At 40.4% G+C, this 19,922-nt stretch overlaps 3 protein-coding genes across 3 annotated transcripts; all 3 read left to right on the top strand.

Annotated features, from left to right (window-relative positions):
- Positions 1-1,372: 1,372 nt before the first annotated feature.
- On the top strand, positions 1,373-2,797 carry LOC131981681 (atrophin-1-like). Its single transcript, XM_059346081.1, has 5 exons — positions 1,373-1,473; positions 1,546-1,601; positions 1,682-1,915; positions 2,019-2,591; positions 2,669-2,797. The coding sequence occupies exons 1-4, from the start codon at positions 1,448-1,450 to the stop codon at positions 2,576-2,578; spliced, it is 876 nt and encodes a 291-aa protein (XP_059202064.1). The 5' UTR covers positions 1,373-1,447; the 3' UTR covers positions 2,579-2,591; positions 2,669-2,797.
- A 4,286-nt stretch (positions 2,798-7,083) lies between these two features.
- Positions 7,084-8,842, top strand: LOC131981677 (uncharacterized). Its single transcript, XM_059346076.1, has 6 exons — positions 7,084-7,249; positions 7,400-7,562; positions 7,639-7,694; positions 7,779-8,012; positions 8,116-8,688; positions 8,767-8,842. The coding sequence occupies exons 1-5, from the start codon at positions 7,099-7,101 to the stop codon at positions 8,673-8,675; spliced, it is 1,164 nt and encodes a 387-aa protein (XP_059202059.1). The 5' UTR covers positions 7,084-7,098; the 3' UTR covers positions 8,676-8,688; positions 8,767-8,842.
- A 3,591-nt stretch (positions 8,843-12,433) lies between these two features.
- On the top strand, positions 12,434-13,802 carry LOC131981679 (uncharacterized). Its single transcript, XM_059346078.1, has 5 exons — positions 12,434-12,536; positions 12,610-12,665; positions 12,739-12,972; positions 13,076-13,648; positions 13,727-13,802. Exons 1-4 carry the CDS (start codon positions 12,511-12,513, stop codon positions 13,633-13,635), a joined length of 876 nt encoding a protein of 291 aa, XP_059202061.1. The 5' UTR covers positions 12,434-12,510; the 3' UTR covers positions 13,636-13,648; positions 13,727-13,802.
- Positions 13,803-19,922: the final 6,120 nt, after the last annotated feature.

Consider the following 19,922-nt stretch of genomic DNA (forward strand, 5'->3'; position numbering starts at 1 on the left):
TCGGCGCTGTTTCATATCAGTCTTTTCCTAGTCTTGGGTTTGCGATCATATCAAACATGTTTGATATTTTCGCAAGTCGCAGTGACGTAACACAATCAACAACCAATAGATGAGTGGTTCCAGACTGGCTGATAAAACCACTTCGACAGGAAAAAGTAACATCACAATAATGTTAGTAAGTCCTAAATAAAAATAGAGAGATGTAGTATATTTACGGCCACAAGTGGGATTTTGGGGGCCCTGTTTCTTAGTAAAGAGAACAGTAAGCAGACCCAGTTAAAATGTAGAAATGAATGTATACATAAATAAGTAATAAATAATTGATGATGAATGTGTGATTAACTAAATGAAAGTTGATAGAGCTGATAAGTATAATTATTCAATTAAACAAATTATAATTAAATAGGACATAAATGTATATCATGAATTATTTTCTACAGTTTCCTTTCCTTTATTCTTCCTTATATCTATTTTTACTGTAAAATAGTCAACTTTTCATGTCAGAAAAACAGAAATCCTTTTTCAGCTTTGTGAGGGGGCATTTTGTGGCGTCTTCTCCTCTTCTTTTTGTTGTTGTTTTTGTTCCAATACAAACCACTGCACACACAAAAACTGCATGGTAGGTAAAAAATGCTAAAGGAAATCTAGTTTTAGTCTTGTAAATAGTGACCCTGCAAAATTCATAGTCTTTGTAGAATCTCAGTCTGAGACTAGATGTGATCAGATGTGAGCTGATAGTCTTGCAGGAGTCTTTCCAAATCTTTTCAAAGTCTTCTGGTGTATAGGTAGCATAAGACAGACAATTTTGTCGGGACACACGTGGAGGTCATAATGGAGGAAGTCATAATTAATGTGCCTTCTCTTTTCTGTTACATTATCTGTAATAATTCTGCCTAACTGCTGAAATTACTTCTGGATAGTTATCAGAGCTGCTAGGGCAACTTGAATGTCTGACTGATGGAAATAGTGTGCCATGTTTGTTGTCTTTTGCCTGGACTGCACATGGATATTACATGAATGTGTATGCGACGAGAGCTGATCAGAGCACACATAAAGAAAAAAGACACTGTCTGTCATTGGTGGCACATGTCCAAATCAGATCTGATTTATACGGATGAGGCTTTTATTGACCTCATTACTGGATGGTTTCAACTAAATATCACAAGTATGTGTTTGATGATGATTCATTAGAAACCGTCCACAAACTCTGCTTTTTCTTTACTTTTACTAGGTAGATTTGGGGTTGATGTGCCATGTTTCCCAATATCAGACTGTTAATAGGAGTTGAATTTCATGTAATATAAATGCAGGTTTGATCCACCAGCTGAGATTCATTTACCAGCAGCTGTCTGCTGTGAACTCGTTAAGCTCTGATTGGTCAGTGCTGATCTCTGGAAACAATTATAACTCTCCTCATTTGACAGAGTCTCCAACAGCAGCCTTCAACATGATGACTGTACAGTTCCTTGCAGGGTAAGCATGGTGCTTGTTGTAAGTTAACTGGTTACTGCAAGTTATTGTCTCATTGTCCTTAAATCATTTCAGGGCTTCCCTTTTTGCTCTGCTTGTTGTGGACATAAGCTGCCTTCCTGTTCAGAAAGGTAATGTATCATCACTCAAGTAAACTTTTTTTTTTTTTTTTCCTCAGTTGACTTATCTGATTAACTTGTCTTGTCTCTAGGCTCTGGTCCTGGTCCTTCCTATGACAGCAGTTACACAAATGCTGGTCCTAGTTTTGACTCGTACCAGGGAGCACCTTCTGACTACTCTTCTTCTGGATCTGGTATGCCAAACTATGGTCCCTCTCAAGGCAGCTCCACACAATATTATCAGGCTGCGCCAAAGCCGATGCCCAGTGTCCCTCAGTCTGCCAGGCCTGCACAATCAGGAGCTGCTTTTCAATCTGCTCCACGAGGTAAGGATCCAGTCCATAATGTCCTGTTGGACTTGACTCATGGCTTGCACAGATATTCATGTAGTGGGAGTTTGATTCCTGTAATCTCTATTCCTGTTCTCAGAGATCAGCTGGGCTGTTGCACCGCTCAGTCTCTCTGGCGATGCTGAAATGTCGGCTGGTGCACGTGCTGCAGCCTCCGGTCCAGGTGCCCTACCACCTGGACCAGTGTACCAAGCAGGAGACTTGTCCCATTTTGAATCGAGCATAGAGCATGGGAACTCCGAGAGGGAGACCGAGGAACAAGGCTGGCTGCCTCCTCCTCCTCCTTATATGCCCGAGTCTGAAGAATCTGCTGGAGAAGGCTTCATCGGCCAGCCTGAGACAGACTCCAACATGGGTGGAAGCTGGGGTCCTTATCCTTCCTACAACTACATGTTCCTGACTGGCCAGTATCCTGCAGGCAAATACACTCACGGCAGCAGCAGCTTCGAGCACGGCAGTGACAGCTCGCAGGAGGATCACTATGAGAGATACCACTTTACCTATATGCCTGTTGTTGAACAGCAGATGGCTCCAGCCAAGACACCAGTGAAGGCTCCAGCCAAGGCCCCCATGCAGGCCCCGGTACAGCAGACTGGTTCACATGCTTCTTCACATGGAGGCTTCAGGAGGCAAGGGTAGTGACCTGTAAAAGGTATGATGATAAAATGTATTTAACAAATTGTTTGACAAGGTCTTCCCCTAACTAATGTTGCTCTTCCTGTCTTTCAGGTTGTGTACCAAGTGGTGGATCCCCTACAGCAGGGGTGTCAAACTCAAATACACAATGGGCCAAAATTTGAAACTTGAATAAAATCGCGGGCCAACATTGAACAAATAAACCTTTTAATATATACCAAACATGTTTTGCTTTAACATTAAATATGGACCCAGCAGTGCTTATAAACATACAATATATAACTAAATAGTGCAGACATGCAAAATTAAATTTAAAATAAAAAAAACACATCAATGTCATTAATTTACTATAATTTGGTATTGTCTCGTGGGCCAAATAAAATTACACTGGGGGCCAAATTTGGCCCGCGGGCCAGAGTTTGACACCCCTGCCCTACAGTGTGAACAAAGATTCTGATTTCAATAAAAGTTAATCAAATACTCCCACATTTTTAATTTAACTTCATGGTCAAACTGTTTAATCTGATCTGAATTTTAAATATAAACTCTCCTTCAAGCAGAACAAGGATAAAGGCTTTGGCATGCTGTCTCCATTTGGGAGATTCCACATTTCAACTTGGACTTGTCTACTGCCCAACTTTAAGATTTATACCCAGACTGCCTTGCACCCTCGATTTAATTTCAAACTGCCAAGGGGTCTGCTAATTAGAGGGATTTCTTAGCCCTGTTTTAGGGATCCAATCACAGGGCGGGGAGGGACGGCTAGACGATGACGCGTACTACCCGGCAGACGGAAGCTTGTAGTTTTCTTACGGATCCTGCAGCAGAGGCGAAACTCTCTTAAGCTGTAGATGGTGTTTTAAATAGTTTAGAGCGAAAGTTGAAAGGCGAAAGGTCTCTCGGCGGCTCCGCTGTCCCCGACTCGTAGCGAGATCACTGGCGTCACGGTACTGGGGCTAATAGCGGTAGCGCTGCGCTACTGTTACAGCGTTAGCGGTAGCTATTAGCCCCGCTATTGTAACGCCGGTGATCTCGATACCAGCCGGGGGACAGCGGGGCCGCCGAGAGACCCGCAGCAGCTTGTTTATTGCCCATAAAATCAGTGGATGTGTGTGGCTGAATGACATGAGGGAGAATAAAGTGTGAAAATAAATCTTGCAGGAACTGGAGAAGCAAAGCAGCAAGCAACACTCTCTCACAGACACACACAACAAACATCCATTTCTGTTGCTCTACCACGTCATCTGGTATAACTGATCTGATTGGCTAAGAGCTACCTGACGCTTTTGATAGACATTCTAAGCGTCCAATAAACGGCTCTGGAGGATCGTAAACCACACCTCCTCTACGGAAAAATACATTGCTCATTGCCAGACTAGCCCTCATTTGAGAATAGTCTGGTGTTTGCCAGGCTAGTAGGCTGTCACATTTGAGGCTGACTCATACAATGCAGGAACAGTTAGTTCTGGCCAGGACATGGCATACTGCACAAGAAACATTAGTGCAGAAGTCCTCATTGGGCCCTCCCACTGCAGCATCAAATTTCTGACCAACACCACAAAGTTCAGCCCAAATTTGTCAAGTACAAATTTCTCTTCTTGGATTTATGTATTAGGCCTCCATCAGTGGCACCTGGGGTTTGCTGAAGGTAACATGCCAAAAGACACTGGCCTGGAGGTTGTCTGACATTTGTAAATTTTAAAATGACAGATTGTTGGCTACCCAAATGGACATAACTACAAGTCACCTGACCAGAAGGAGATTGCTGTGGGCACCCAGAATGGTGGGCAGGCAGTGATTTTTAACCTTAGGTAGGTTTACAGTCACCCAGAGAAGCCAAGGATTTGCTAGTCTTTGTTGGGCTTTATACAAGCAAGGTGTGGTCTTATAAAGGTTACATTTGACTTAGATTTTATATCCCAAACTCCAAGGTTGTGTTTAAAAGCACTTTGTGGTCAAACATCTGCAATACTCCATTAGCAGCTGGTTTTAGACCAAATAAGACAAAATAAACTGACCCAGGGGTTGTGCATCTGACTCCAGATCAGAGGGTTGTGTATTTGCATCATGTTGGGATCAAAGGACTCCATGTCTACCTTTGTATTAATGATTAGATTTATCCCAGTTAACAAGAAATGGGGCAAATTTTTTGCTGTATGTTTCTGTGAATATATAAACCTTTTCATTTTAGATATATAGAAAGAGCTCAGTCTATCACACTTCTGCCTCAGAAAATCTACCTTGTCGCGCAATGGTAGTTGAATGCTCCAACCACGTTGAGCATCAAATCTCTGCATCAACCTTTCTAAACATTGATACTGCTTTATACATTAATAACTTCCACTGACGTCAACTTGAGCTAATTTAGATTCTCTATGAGCCTTGCTGTGCTCGGTACTGATGTGCTGATTGGCAGCCTGATGGGAGAACTGGCCTCTATGAAGTGCCAGTTCTACTGTAGAAAACTGACTGGTGCAACGGTATCATGGCTGACTCCAGATCAGAAGGTTGCATGTTCAAATCACAAACAAACTTTGGGAGTGAAAAAACTTGTAAATACAGATACGTTATTACTCACACTGACAGCAAGTTGATCTAATTCAAATTACTTTTGCAGAAATTTTCTCCACATAAATCTTGTTCGTAATCTCAATTTGTCACATCATTCCGCTTGATAAGGACCAAAGACTCGACACGCCAAATTAATTCTTCCCCATCAACTATATTTTTACATCACAAATTGTTTCTTGCTACATCAACACTGTGAATGTTGTTTTCAGTACCTTATGTGACAAATTAAATGAAAAAACATACTTTCCATGCTCTACAACATATAAAAAGTGCTTTAGAAGCGCCAGCTGGCCAGTATAAAGTGCCACTTCAGCCACAGACAGTACACTGCAAAAAAGCCAACTTGTATTTTTTGGCCTAAAACAGTGATTTAAGTTGGTAAAACTTGGAAATATAAATTATTGACATTTAGGGCAATAATGTAAGTAAGCAAAACAAAGGAAGCCAGTTGTCTGCTCAAAAACAAGTTTGTAAGTTGTTGTGACTTATATCTTTAAGTTGGGGTTCACAACAAGGGACAATGGTTCTGCTAACTCTTCATCAATGCTAATTGATAGCATCAATGCTATCAATGCTAACTCAAAATTGTGGTCGCAACATTAGCTGACATTTCATAGCGGCATTACAATTGTGCCAATTCAGCACATTGCAGAAGTTAGCAGAAGTATGGATTAAAGGTTATTATAACTTATAATGTAAAATTATAAGTTAGTACAACTTACAGTTGAGTTGACAAAAATCTGAATTCAGAGTTGAGCAAACTCAAAAACAAAACGTAAAATATTTAGTTTAATTGTCCAACTTAAAATTTTATCGAAGTTTGTTGCCTTGAAATTTTGAGTTCACCCAACTTTTCTTTTTTTTTGCAGTGTAGGCTCTGTGGTGAAACGGTAGCGCGTCTGATTCCAGATCAGAAGGCTGCGTGTCCAAATCACCTCACGGTCAGACATCTGCTATGCTATGTTATTGGAAGGTGAGACCATTTAAGATTGTGGAGCTTGTTCGATCCATTATATTACGCACATTGGTGCATGTTTGTGTGATAAATTAAATAAAAAAACAAAACACTCTCTCCTTGCCTTATTATATTTTGAAAATGCTTGTCAGGCTCAGTTAACCTCTATAAAGTGTCATTTCTCATGGAAAAAACTGACCTTGTGGCGCGACGCTAGCGTGTCTGACTCCTGATCAGAAGGCTCTGTGTTCAAATTATGACAGGATCAAATCTCTTAGATAAACTTTTAAAAATGCATGGTTTGACTGATTTCTATACTCATAACTCGCAGTGACATCAAGTTGAGTTAATGTAATTTAGTCTTGCAGGGATTGCCTCCACATGACCGTTGACTTTACACAGCAGATATATTTTTCACCCTTGACTATGTTTTTTACATCAAGAATAGTTGTTTTCTTCCAAATCAACACTGTGAATGTTATTTTCAGTACCTTTAAGTGACAAATTAAATAGAAAAACATACTTTCCATGCTCTACAACATATAAAAAGTGCTGAAAAAGAGACAGCTGACCACTATAAAGTGGCAATTCAGCAACAGAACATAGACACTGTGGTGCGACGGTAGCGTGTCTGACTCCAGATCAGAAGGCTGCGTGTTCAAATCACATTATGGTCAGATGTCTACATTTGCATTAATGAAGGCCTGTTTGGATTAACAAGCAAAGGAGCTGGTTATTCCTTGATGTTTATGTACAAAAAATAGCCCACAGAAATAGCCTACAGTCGAAAACCAAAACATGGCAGAGAAACAAAGTAAGACAGACAATTTTGTCGGGATACGCGTGGAGGTCATAATGGAGGAGGTCATAATTAATGTGCCTTCTCATTTCTGTTACATTTTCTGTAATAATTCTGCCTAACTGCTGAAATGACTTCTGGATAGTTATCAGAGCTGCTAGGGCAACTTGAATGTCTGACTGATGGAAATAGTGTGCCATGTTTGTTGTTGTTTGCCTGGACTGCACATGGATATTACAAGAATGCGTAAGCGACGAGAGCCAGCGTGAGCTGATCAGAGCACACATAAAGAAAAAAGACCCTGGTTTTATTGACCTCATTACTGGATGGTTTCAACTAATTTTCACAAGTATGTGTTTGATAATGATTCATTAGAAACTGTCCACAAACTCTGCTTTTTCTTTACTTTGTTTGAACTAGGTAGATTTGGGGTTGATGTGCCATGTTTCCCAATATCAGACTGTTAATACGAGTTGAATTTGTTTTAATATAAACGCAGGTTTGATCCACCAGCTGAGATTTATTTACCAGCAGCTGTCTGCTGTGAACTCGTTAAGCTCTGATTGGTCAGTGCTGATCTCTGGCAACACTTATAACTCTCCTCATTTGACAGAGTCTCCAACAGCAGCCTTCAACATGATGACTGTACAGTTCCTCTCAGGGTAAGCATGGTGCTTGTTGTAAGTTAACTGGTTACTGCAAATAACTATCTCATTGTGTTGTTTTAAATCATTTCAGGGCTTCCCTCTTTGCTCTGCTTGTTGTGGACATATGCTGCCTTCCTGTTCAGAAAGGTAATGTATCATCACTCAAGTAAACCCCCTTTTTTTTTTTTCCCCTCAGTTGACTTTTATCTGATTAACTTGTCTTGTCTCTAGGCTCTGGTCCTGGTGCTTCCTATGACAGCAGTTACACAAATGCTGGTCCTAGTTTTGTCTCGTACCAGGGAGCACCTTCTGACTACTCTTCTTCTGGATCTGGTATGCCAAACTATGGTCCCTCTCAAGGCAGCTCCACACAATATTATCAGGCTGCGCCACAGCCGATGCCCAGTGTCCCTCAGTCTGCCAGCCCTGCACAATCAGGAGCTGCTTTTCAATCCTCTCCACGAGGTAAGGGTCCAGTCCATAATGTCCTGTTGGACTTGACTCATGGCTTGCACAGATATTCATGTAGTGGGAGTTTGATTCCTGTAATCTCTATTCCTGTTCTCAGAGATCAGCTGGGCTGTTGCACCGCTCAGTCTCTCTGGCGATGCTGAAATGTCGGCTGGTGCACGTGCTGCAGCCTCCGGTCCAGGTGCCCTACCACCTGGACCAGTGTACCAAGCAGGAGACTTGTCCCATTTTGAAGCGAGCATTGAGCATGGGAACTCCGAGAGGGAGACCGAGGAACAAGGCTGGCTGCCTCCTCCTGCTCCTTATATGCCCGAGTCTGAAGAATCCGCTGGGGAAGGCTTCATCGGCCAGCCTGAGACAGACTCCAACATGGGTGGAAGCTGGGGTCCTTATCCTTCCTACAACTACATGTTCCTGACTGGCCAGTATCCTGCAGGCACATACACTCACGGCAGCAGCAGCTTCGAGCACGGCAGTGACAGCTCGCAGGAGGATCACTATGAGAGATACCACTTTACCTATATGCCTGTTGTTGAACAGCAGATGGCTCCAGCCAAGACACCAGTGAAGGGTCCAGCCAAGGTCCCCATGCAGGCCCCGGTACAGCAGACTGGTTCACGTGCTTCTTCACATGGAGGCTTCAGGAGGCAAGGGTAGTGACCTGTAAAAGGTATGATGATAAAATGTATTTAACATAAATGTCTGACGAGGTCTTACCCTAACTAATGTTGCTCTTCCTGTCTTTCAGGCTGTGTACCAAGTGGTGGATCCCCTACAGTGTGAACAAAGATTCTGATTTCAATAAAAGTAAATCAAATGCTCTACTCCAGATGTTTGACTTCATGGTAAAACTATTTAAACATGGCAGTGATTTGGTGTGGCGACCATCTGAGCTATCTGAGTTTTTAAATCCTCCTTTGGCTTGAATGACTCTCGGCTTCAAGCATTACAAGGATGAAGGCTTTGACATGCTCTGTATCCATTTGGGAGAGGCCATACTTGAACTCTGTTAGTCCACTGCTTAACTTTAGGTTTATAGTAGGCTGATGCACACTCTGCAAGAACGGCCTTGGTTCCGACCAGGACATTGCATACTTCACAAGAAACAAGTGCAGAACTCCTGGGAAGACCTCATAGGGCCTTCCCAGTGCAACACACCATTGTTTGACCAATAGTTCACAGACCCCACACGAGAAGTTCTGCCCCATGTGTTGAACAAGTTTCTCTGTTCTTACGCAGTATTAGCTCTCAGTGGCACCTGGGGTTTGCTGACCAGAGAGCTAAAGGCAACATGCAAAAGAAACTGGCCTGGACACAGCTGTCTGTAGTAGTTTTGTTGTATAGTTTATCAAAGTTCTCTTGGCTGCCCACATGGACAGATATGCCAGTCTTCTAGGAGAGGGCTATGAGGGGTGCATTGAGTGTAAGGCTTAATTCTTGCAAGCCCTTTGAATTAAACAAGCTGCTGGCTGCATTACTGATCAGAAAATTCAATCTCATCAGTAGCTTGAACTGTTAACCATTCAGCATGTCATATTATTCTCCAATAAAGGGAATCATTGGATATACAATATATTTGCAGCAGTGCAATTTAAGCTCATTTAACAATGGTGACTGAACTGACTCATATCTTGATCAAGCAGTTGTAATCTGACTTCCGTTATGAGACCAGGTTGTCCAACTGACTCATGAGTTTATAATTGTCAAAGATTAAAGAAATGTCAACATTTTGAGATGTCTTTGTTTGTTCCACTTTGATAAAACTGTTTTCAAATTTGCTTTTCACGACAGTATCTCATTTTAAGGTCTGTGACACATAAAGATTGCTTGGCAGACTTGTATTTTTAATTAAAAAGTCATCCCTCTTCACCGCATGTACAGCTGAGGCTGGCAGACCTTGTGGTGTAGCGGTCGTATAGGTTTTACTCCAGATCTGAAGGCTGTTTGTACAAATCACATCACACATCTACCGTGCTGAATTAATGGCTGGTTAGACCAATTAAGACTGACAAGAAGTGGAGTTCATTCTTTCACTTTGATGAAGCACCTTGCTGTTTGTGTGATAAATAATAAAATAAACACCCTTTCCTTGCTGTGTTACGCTTTGAAAATACACATCAGCTCCGGGTGATTGACTCCAGATCTGAAGATTGTGTATTGAAATCATGTGAGATAAAACCTGCGAATCTCTGAGAAAACCTTTAGAACACATTTTAAAAATGGGACAAACTCAAAAGTAAAATTCCACTGCCTTGACTATATTTTTACACAGCAAATATTTCTCTGCTGCTCATATTAAGTGCTCAACAGACCCAGTTGATCTCTATAAAGTTCTACTTCAGCATTTGTAAACAGACTCTGGCACAACAGCGGCTGGTCTGACTCCAGATCAGAAGGCTCCGTGTTCGAATCACATTAGGGTCAAACTTCTGCAGTGCTTGTGTAATGGCTCCTTAGAGCAATAATAACTTGACCAGATACAGTTTAGCTTTTGCTGTCACCAGATCTCAACTGAATTTTGGGGCAACACATGAAACAGCACTTTCCACCGCCACCAAAACAGTAAATATCTTCTGTGCAAGAAAACTTTGGCTCAGTCTTGAATCCTGCTGCAGTTTATTGTTTGTTGTTAAAAAGATCCCCATTAGCTGTCACCAAAAGTGGGACGAGCTAGTCTTCCTGGGGTCCACAAGAAAAAAAACAAAAATCACTTAACAATTAAACATTGTAGACATTATTATATACGTCATCAGAAATCATTCCGAATAAGTTATTGCATTCATATCTATTACATTAATTCTCACTTTCATACAGTAAATATATTAATTCACTACTCACAAATTTAAATGGTGCATTCTCAAGTAATAATTAAAAGATACTTTACTATTCAGTTCACGTATATTCAGTGGGCAATTATTCCAATAACTGATAGCACGATAAATAACTGTTCTCTTTAAGACATTTGATTTTGGACATGGTAACATCATCTGACGTCCATTAGCTGGCCTTGTCACATAAGAATGAACCTGATAACATCTGACAATTTGGTTATATAAGAAAACAGTTTGAAAAGAATAGACAGTGTTTCTAAAAAATGTTGTTGTATTGCACGCCAACCTGTACTCTACCATTAACCAGGAAAGTTGACGGTGCATACTGATAGTGTTTGTTCTTATGGAACAATGTAAAACCAACCTGGCAACTCTGTTCTGGGCAGTTTGTAATTTCCTTAGTTGACCTTTAGATGCGGAGGACCATACAGGTGCACAATAACTGCAGTGATAACCTTTGCACTAAAGGGCTATTACAGCATCAGAGTACAGCCCTTGTGGTGTAGAGGTGGACTCCATTACATGAACATTATTGATTAGACCCATTTGGATCTACAAGTGTTACACTTATGTGGGTCTCATGGTTCAAAAGTGTGTTTAGATGGCTTTGAGAATTATTAATATTTATCATAAATAAATATTATATTAAATGATATGACTTGATTTACTCTAAGTCACCTTGAGATGGGCCACCACTCTGTAAAACAGAGTAAAGGTAGCCACTGACCATATTAATATTTAGTAATGGTTGAAGGAATAGAAAGAGAGACAGAGAAAGAGAGTGAAACATCTGCAATGCTACATTAGTGGCTAAGATTGACAAGCAGCTCATTCAACAAATTTGATTAAACACCTTTCTGTATGTTTGTGTGATAAACTAAATAAAACAGGCAAATTTATTTTTCACTCTTGACTATATTTTTACATCACAGATTGTTGTTTGCTGCTACACCAACACTGTGGATGTTGTTTTCAGTACCTTTAGGTGACAAACTGAATGGAAAAACATATTTTTCATGCTCTACAACATATAAAAAGTGCTAAAAAAAAAAAAAAAAGAAGAGAGACCCAACTGACCACTATAAAGTGTCACTTCAGCAACAGACAGTAGGCGATGTGGCACAATGGTAGCGTGTTCAAATCATGCCAGGGTCAGACAGCTCTGTCCACATTTGCATTCATGAATTGGCCCTTTTGGATTCACAAGCAATGGAGCAAATTTTTTGTTGGTGTTTGTGTACAAAAAAATGAACATAAAAGGAGTCTTCCGTTACTTTGATAAATTTAGAAAATGCTTATTAATTAATTAATTTCACCTCAGCAAGAGAAAAAAGACCCTGTTTGTCAATGGTAGCACATGTTCATAAAATTAGCACATAAGTAGTAGCACATAATCCATAAAGGACACTGTCAACAGATTTGGCTAATGATTTTTCTTTGCTCTGTTTGAAATAGTTAGATTTGGGGTTGACATGCCATGTTTCCCAATATCAGATTGTTAATACTAGTTGAATTTGTTGTACTCTTGTATCCACCAGCTGAGAGTAATTTACCAGCAGCTGTCTGTTGTGAACTCGTTAAGCTCTGATTGGTCAGTGCTGATCTCTGGCAACACTTATAACTCTCCTCATTTGACAGAGTCTCCAACAGCAGCCTTCAACATGATGACTGTACAGTTCCTCTCAGGGTAAGCATGGTGCTTGTTGTAAGTTAACTGGTTACTGCAAATAACTATCTCATTGTGTTTTAAGTCATTTCAGGGCTTCCCTCTTTGCTCTGCTTATTGTGGACATATGCTGCCTTCCTGTTCAGAAAGGTAATGTATCATCACTCAAGTAAACCCCTTTTCCTCAGTTGACTTTTATCTGATTAACTTGTCTTGTCTCTAGGCTCTGGTCCTGGTGCTTCCTATGACAGCAGTTACACAAATGCTGGTCCTAGTTTTGTCTCGTACCAGGGAGCACCTTCTGACTACTCTTCTTCTGGATCTGGTATGCCAAACTATGGTCCCTCTCAAGGCAGCTCCACACAATATTATCAGGCTGCGCCAAAGCCGATGCCCAGTGTCCCTCAGTCTGCCAGCCCTGCACAATCAGGAGCTGCTTTTCAATCTGCTCCACGAGGTAAGGGTCCAATGCATAATGTCCTATTGGACTTGACTCATGGCTTGCACGAATATTCATGTAGTCGGAGTTTGCTTCCCGTAATCTCTATTCCTGTTCTCAGAGATCAGCTGGGCTGTTGCACCGCTCAGTCTCTCTGGCGATGCTGAAATGTCGGCTGGCGCACGTGCTGCAGCCTCCGGTCCAGGTGCCCTACCACCTGGACCAGTGTACCAAGCAGGAGACTTGTCCCATTTTGAATCGAGCATAGAGCATGGGAACTCCGAGAGGGAGACCGAGGAACAAGGCTGGCTGCCTCCTCCTCCTCCTTATATGCCCGAGTCTGAAGAATCTGCTGGAGAAGGCTTCATCGGCCAGCCTGAGACAGACTCCAACATGGGTGGAAGCTGGGGTCCTTATCCTTCCTACAACTACATGTTCTTGACTGGCCAGTATCCTGCAGGCACATACACTCACGGCAGCAGCAGCTTCGAGCACGGCAGTGACAGCTCGCAGGAGGATCACTATGAGAGATACCACTTTACCTATATGCCTGTTGTTGAACAGCAGATGGCTCCAGCCAAGACACCAGTGAAGGCTCCAGCCAAGGCCCCCATGCAGGCCCCGGTACAGCAGACTGGTTCACGTGCTTCTTCACATGGAGGCTTCAGGAGGCAAGGGTAGTGACCTGTAAAAGGTATGATGATAAAATGTATTTCACAAAAATGTCTGAAGAGGTCTTACCCTAACTAATGTTGCTCTTCCTGTCTTTCAGGTTGTTCACCAAGTGGTGGATCCCCTACAGTGTGAACAAAGATTCTGATTTCAATAAAAGTAAATCAAATGCTCTACTCCAGATGTTTGACTTCATGGTAAAACTATTTAAACATGGCAGTGATTTGGTGTGGTGACAATCTGAGCTATGATTTTTTTTAAATCCTCCTTTGGCTTGAATGACTCTCGGCTTCAAGCATTACAAGGATAAAGGCTTTGACATGCTCTGTATCCATTTGGGAGAGGCCATACTCTAACTCGGTTAGTCCACTGCTTAACTTTTTTGCCTTCACTTGGCCATAGCCAAGACACCAGTCTGCATCTTCACGCTCATTTCTGATAAACTGTCAGCCTTTATGTCCTACACTTCAAATATTAAATATCAATGACAATCTAAATGTTTCAAGCTGCCTCTCCATAGAAGTTGTATGTAACTGATTTATCTCCAAAGGGTAAAAATGAACAAAACAGGGTTTAGGTATCTCAGCTCTATAGTTAAATGTATTAATGCAATATTAATAGTTGGTCACACGGTGGCGCCAGCACACTTTACTGAGAATTTATTTAAACTTGGAAAATGGTGAGATGGGACAGCTTCAGCCGTCAACCTTAATGATCTTAAACCAATTATAGAGCTGATTAATGGTTAAACCACAATGGGGTAGCACTTCAGACTATTTACAATGTTTTGAGCTGCACAAAGGAGCACTGGGACCTGGAGGACACATTCAGAGACCAGGGAAGCGAGCAGCAGCACAGGCTCTCTGTACCCCGCCCCACCGCGGCTGCAGTATGTGGATCCTCTCCGACGGGTCTTTACATCCTAAGGGATGGACAATATGTGGATGGTATGGACAATGGAGTCACTGTAGGAGGCCATAACATCACGTAAGTGTACATCCTGTCATGAAAAAATATCGGAAAGCTGTAGGCTAAAAATAGATCAGAAGCTCTCTTCTGTGTGAGGCCATGCACTGCTGATGTGGGATCCAGTTCAGTTTGACCACAGGGCTCTGCAGGCACTGGGTCTGTTATCTACAGCATGAAGCCAGAAACATGTTTGTTTTTCTAATCTTTACCACGTTTAAACATTTAATCACGTATTGTAATGTACACATTTACACTACATGCATAAACAGTCAGATGATTACTTTTCATGTGAACTACAACTGAATTGCATGTAGTTGGCAGTGAATAGTAGGTCCCAACATGGTCCCAACTGGTTTTTGTTTTAACTTTAATACAAAACTATCAGGTTATGAGCCCTCAGCTCAGTCAATGAGTGATTTTCACTTCTAAGATAATTTAATTTAAACAATATTTAGAGGTATAACTGCCAAATATTCCATATATTCCTCAGATACAAAGAACACATAATTGTGTGATTCAACAATTGACATCTCATTTACTTCTTGGGTTTAAAAATTATAACCTGAAATGGGATAACGGGCCATGAATGCTTGAGAAACCATTCCTTGAAGTGTATAATTGTTACTCATAGAAAAATAATATTAAAAGGTATTGTACTATTGTAAAATTAGTACTTTAATAATTTTTAAAAAATACTGATTTCCCTCAGGAAAGTAATTTCAAAGTCTTGGATTCTGAAGAGTAACTTGTGTTTAAGATGAGAATTATGAAATGTCACCCACTTTGTTTTGCATATCTCTTTTCGCATCATAAATCAGAAAATGCTGTCAATAGCCATAAAAGTTCAATATTTGCTACAATGTTTTTTAAGTCGGGCTATACATGATATGACGAACCCCTCTGTAAAATCCTTCAGAATACAGATAGGAATGAAGGTGGAAAGTTGAGTGTTAGAACAATTGAAGTGGAGATTTCTGGCTCAGAGTATAAGACTAAAACTCACAATTACAAATCCTCTGCAGTCAAAGACCCCTGATCTTCAGAGTCCAGACTTCCCTAGTGATGCTCTGCCAGGCCTGGACTTCTGTTTGAGGGACTTCTTCCCTTCAGTCAAGTCAGTTAGACTGAAGTCAGGTGACCAACTTGTCCAGCAAATTTGTTAGTAGTTTAGTCTTTTTTTTTGGCTCAGTGTTCCTCTGCATCGTGAACAAAGTACCTTTGTGTTCTATTCACCAAATATGTAAACACCCTCAAACAGGATGTATTTTTACTGTTTTGCTTCAGGTAAAACCCAGTGGACTAGAGTACTCATGTGTCAGTGTGGTTCACACACTCTGTAAGTAATTTTAATAAACTGACTGTCAGGGTTTTTAGTATTCATCTGGGGTTGAGCACTTGGTTGCTCTTGAACTTTTAAAATGCAACATTTGTGTTTAACCCTGTCAGATTGATTTCTGCTATTGGGAGTGTGGTTATTTAAACAAGCTGAAAGGCTCATTTGGTTCAGTTCAATATATTTTATTCAATATATATTTATAAGAGACATCACTACACTATACAGACCAAACCTGTGTAGCAACAGTACACTGTGTAATGTAGTACGTTAAAAAAATGCTAAAAAAAATCTAAAAGTTTTGTCACAAGATCAAGTCACGTGTCATTTCATTTTTTTCACCTTTCTCCACCACATTTATTTTTATTTTCTCACAAAGAAGAAGTAGTGAATGAGATGAAGAAAGAGAATCTCGTGGTTTGTCCCTATTTAGGGATCATTTTATGAAGAAATGAGATGATGACATCTGACCATTAGCCGTCATTGAGTTTGCTGATGTTTGCACTTTTTAATATTTGCACAAATGTGTTTGTTTGACTGCTGGTTATGCTAACATACAATTGCGCCCCATACACTATACATTGATTCTCCAAGTGGACTAAACTACTCTGCCGTCGGTCCATGCTCAGAGATGTCTGTGAATACATTACCTTCCTATTCTGTTTAGCCACTTATCATTTAATACTTTGGAGTCACATTTGTTGAGAAAGTTACATTATCTGTGGCATACTTGTTCTTATTATCTGAGCTGGATTATTCTGATGAAATACAACAAAGCTGCACGCTGATTTCAGGCCAGATATTGTCCTTTATTACGCTGTTTGTTGGACAGTGTTGGGTGTTAAGAAACCAAACTGATAACTCATCCATTATGGCAGTAATTTCGCAGGTCATAGGTCAGTAAGACATGACCTGTGACCTGGAGGTATGACAACAGTTGCAACATAGGATTTCATTTGTAAAACACATTTCTACAGGCTGAAATCTGCTGCTATCCAAGACCGTCTGAATATTATGTCCCCCTCACTAATGTTCATGCAAAGTATTCATGAAAACATGTAAAAACAGCTTTTAGAAGTATCTGTGCAAATGTTTTGGACTAAAATCCAGGCTTTGAGTTAAATAACAGCCCTCATGTGTTTCATATATTTTTTTTGGCAGCAGTAGAGGTCCATGGCACACAGGAATAAGCCATAGTAGAGTACAATGTTACAATTTAATTAAGCAAAATAACACTTTTGTCCAAAACAACGTATATCTGAGAGTACAACACAAACAAAGATCTTGTCAGAAAACAACACATTGATAAGTGCCATGGATTATGTTTGAGTCAGATAGGAAGTAGGTGCCGTCAGTGTATAAGGACAGTGCAAATAATGCATAGGTTTTTTTTACCCATCAACCATATCCAGGGGTGGACTGACCAATAGGAAATTCTGTCAAAGTCCAGAATGGCCGTTCCACAGGCTCTGCCTGTGGACAGGTTCGACAATATGATCATTTATTACGTGGTAAAAAAACGCAAAACTTGAAACAAAAACACAAAGAAGAGAAAATGTCATATAGGAAATGTAAGGAGCAAGGTGGCTGGGAAAAATCAAGAGAAGAGGGCCAAATCATTAGAGGTGGAGGCATTAAAGTATAGAAAGCTTACTAAGCTATTTTGTATTGAACCACAGGGTAAGACTGTGGAGGATGGCCAGGAGGAGGAGGAAGAGCCTAAGCATCCCCCGGCAGTGCAGAAACAGACAAGCACAGAAGAGTGAGGACACAGGTATAGGAGGCTAACCTACATTTATTAGGGTTCTGTTGCTATGAACGTCAAGTTTTCACCATGATGATGATGATGATGATTAGTGTGAGTTAGTGCAGTCCAGCCTGACGTTTTTGGGGCTGTAAATGTTAATGCGTGAAAATATAACATCCTCCAAATATTACTTTGGGGTTTTGGGGAGGGAACATGCTGTTAGTCTCTCTCTCTCTCTCTAACCTAAATAAAATTAAAACTCTATAAAAAAAAAAAACTACCACAGAATCTTATTAACCTGTTGCTGTTTCCTAAAGCGGACAGGAGAAATACAGGAGCCTGGTGGAGGACTTTGTGACTTGGTGCAGGTCAAACCATCTGCAGCTGTCTCTCTGTCTTAAAACTGATAAAATGACTTTACAGTTACCAGGCTATATTATATTAGCACCTTCTGAACACACTTCTTCACCTTCACTTTTCATTTTGAGCACAGGCTCTGCAGCATTGATTATTGCTAATTATTATTACCATTTTATATTTTATATAGTTATTTCAGTGTGATTTTTAATCACCAGTCCAGATTTTATATTAAACTGTACTTTCTGAAAATTCTTGTGTGATTTGGCTGTACAGTATGTTTTGTATCAGCTACTGGATACCTGCATTTCCCCTAAAAAATAAAGTTTCTATCCATCTATCTATAACTTATTTCTAGGCTTTTTTTGGTGAAAATTCTGCCCCTGTTTGATTTCCACCACAAAGCGAGACAATAGAGAAAGCAGACCCGCCTATTGATTGATTGAATGATTGATAGAGAGTGAAACTTGGACGTGCTCAGCCCAAAACCTTTCGCTAATGACCTAGATCCACTGTTTTTCCATCACAAAAAGCCAGCCAGTAGTCATTTGGTCTCTTTGATTAAACCTGTTTAACAGTAAAACAATTAAATGAGCCAGCATTATCATGTAAGCTATAATCAGGTCTACATTGTGATCAGATAGAAGTCATGTGGCTCAAGACCTTTCCTCATCTTCTTTGAGGGAAAATCTTCAGACTTTATCTACACATAAGTTGTGGTTTGATGGGTTTACAGTAGGTCATCGGTTTGGGGAAGTGTGTACATCTCAATTGCGTGCCACACTGTGTGTGGATGTGAGTAAAAGTCTCAGTGTCTTGTGATCAGGTGATGATACTAAAACATACGTACAGAGGTCTCATGAGTGCTTTTGTAGTTATCGTAACACTTCCAGCAGTGATCTACATCTCTGCCGGCAGCTACCAGTGACCTCTCCCTCGACCTGCTGGATCCCACTGAAAGAAAAACACATAAAAACACAAAAACACAAAAACATCAAAGGCAAAGGAAATGAAATATAATCAAACATACTGTATTTAGAGAATCAAAATGAATAACAAAAACAATAAACCTTATTTAGATAGCACTTTTCACAACAAAAATTGCAGCTCAAAATAAATTGATACAATCCTAACTAGATAAAGGGGAAAAAGGATAATACTAGTAATAAAAACTATTGTGTTAAAAAAACAAAAAACTTTACATCTCAAGAGTTCACCATACCATATACCACTTTGCTGGTATGTGGCCTCCTTAAGGTTTTAGAGGCCGAGTTCACTTTTTTCTCCTTTTGAAGTTCAGACTCCTGTAACACATAATCATGTGAAGAGATAAGATACTTTCCGTTAGGCTATAGTTTATTAAAAGAAGTAATACAGTTCCATATAAGTACATAATACTTCCATGGAGTTTGGAGACCTGAGTTATGGAAAATCTATGCAACAGACACGCCAATATGCAGCCTTTTATTCACTGTATGGGTCACTAGACTTCCCAAGTGTAAAAACCATATTTTTAAAATATTAGAATTTAATTACTTTGCCAGTAATTTATTATAGTAAGTAATAAAGTTCAAGAGGCATTCAACGCTGCTGTGTTCAACCATTTTACTGTACTATTTGATGTTTTAGTTACACTGGTAAGTTACATTGCATTTGTTTAGAGGTATCTTTCGACACAACCAGGGTGTGGGTGTGTGAGAGTACTCTGCTCAACATCTGTATCTCCTTTCTTCAACTTTTAACCTTTTTCTAACTTAGTTTATGATTAATTTCTCAGGAGATAAAGATAAAACAGCTGTAAGTTCTTACTCAGGTGAAGCCAAGAGCATTATGGGAAATCAGGAGTTTCTGCTGCATCCTTTCTGATAGCCTGTCAAGCAGAGAGAAGGC

Source organism: Centropristis striata, chromosome 12, assembly GCF_030273125.1.
Source record: "Centropristis striata isolate RG_2023a ecotype Rhode Island chromosome 12, C.striata_1.0, whole genome shotgun sequence".
Taxonomy (NCBI): domain Eukaryota; kingdom Metazoa; phylum Chordata; class Actinopteri; order Perciformes; family Serranidae; genus Centropristis; species Centropristis striata.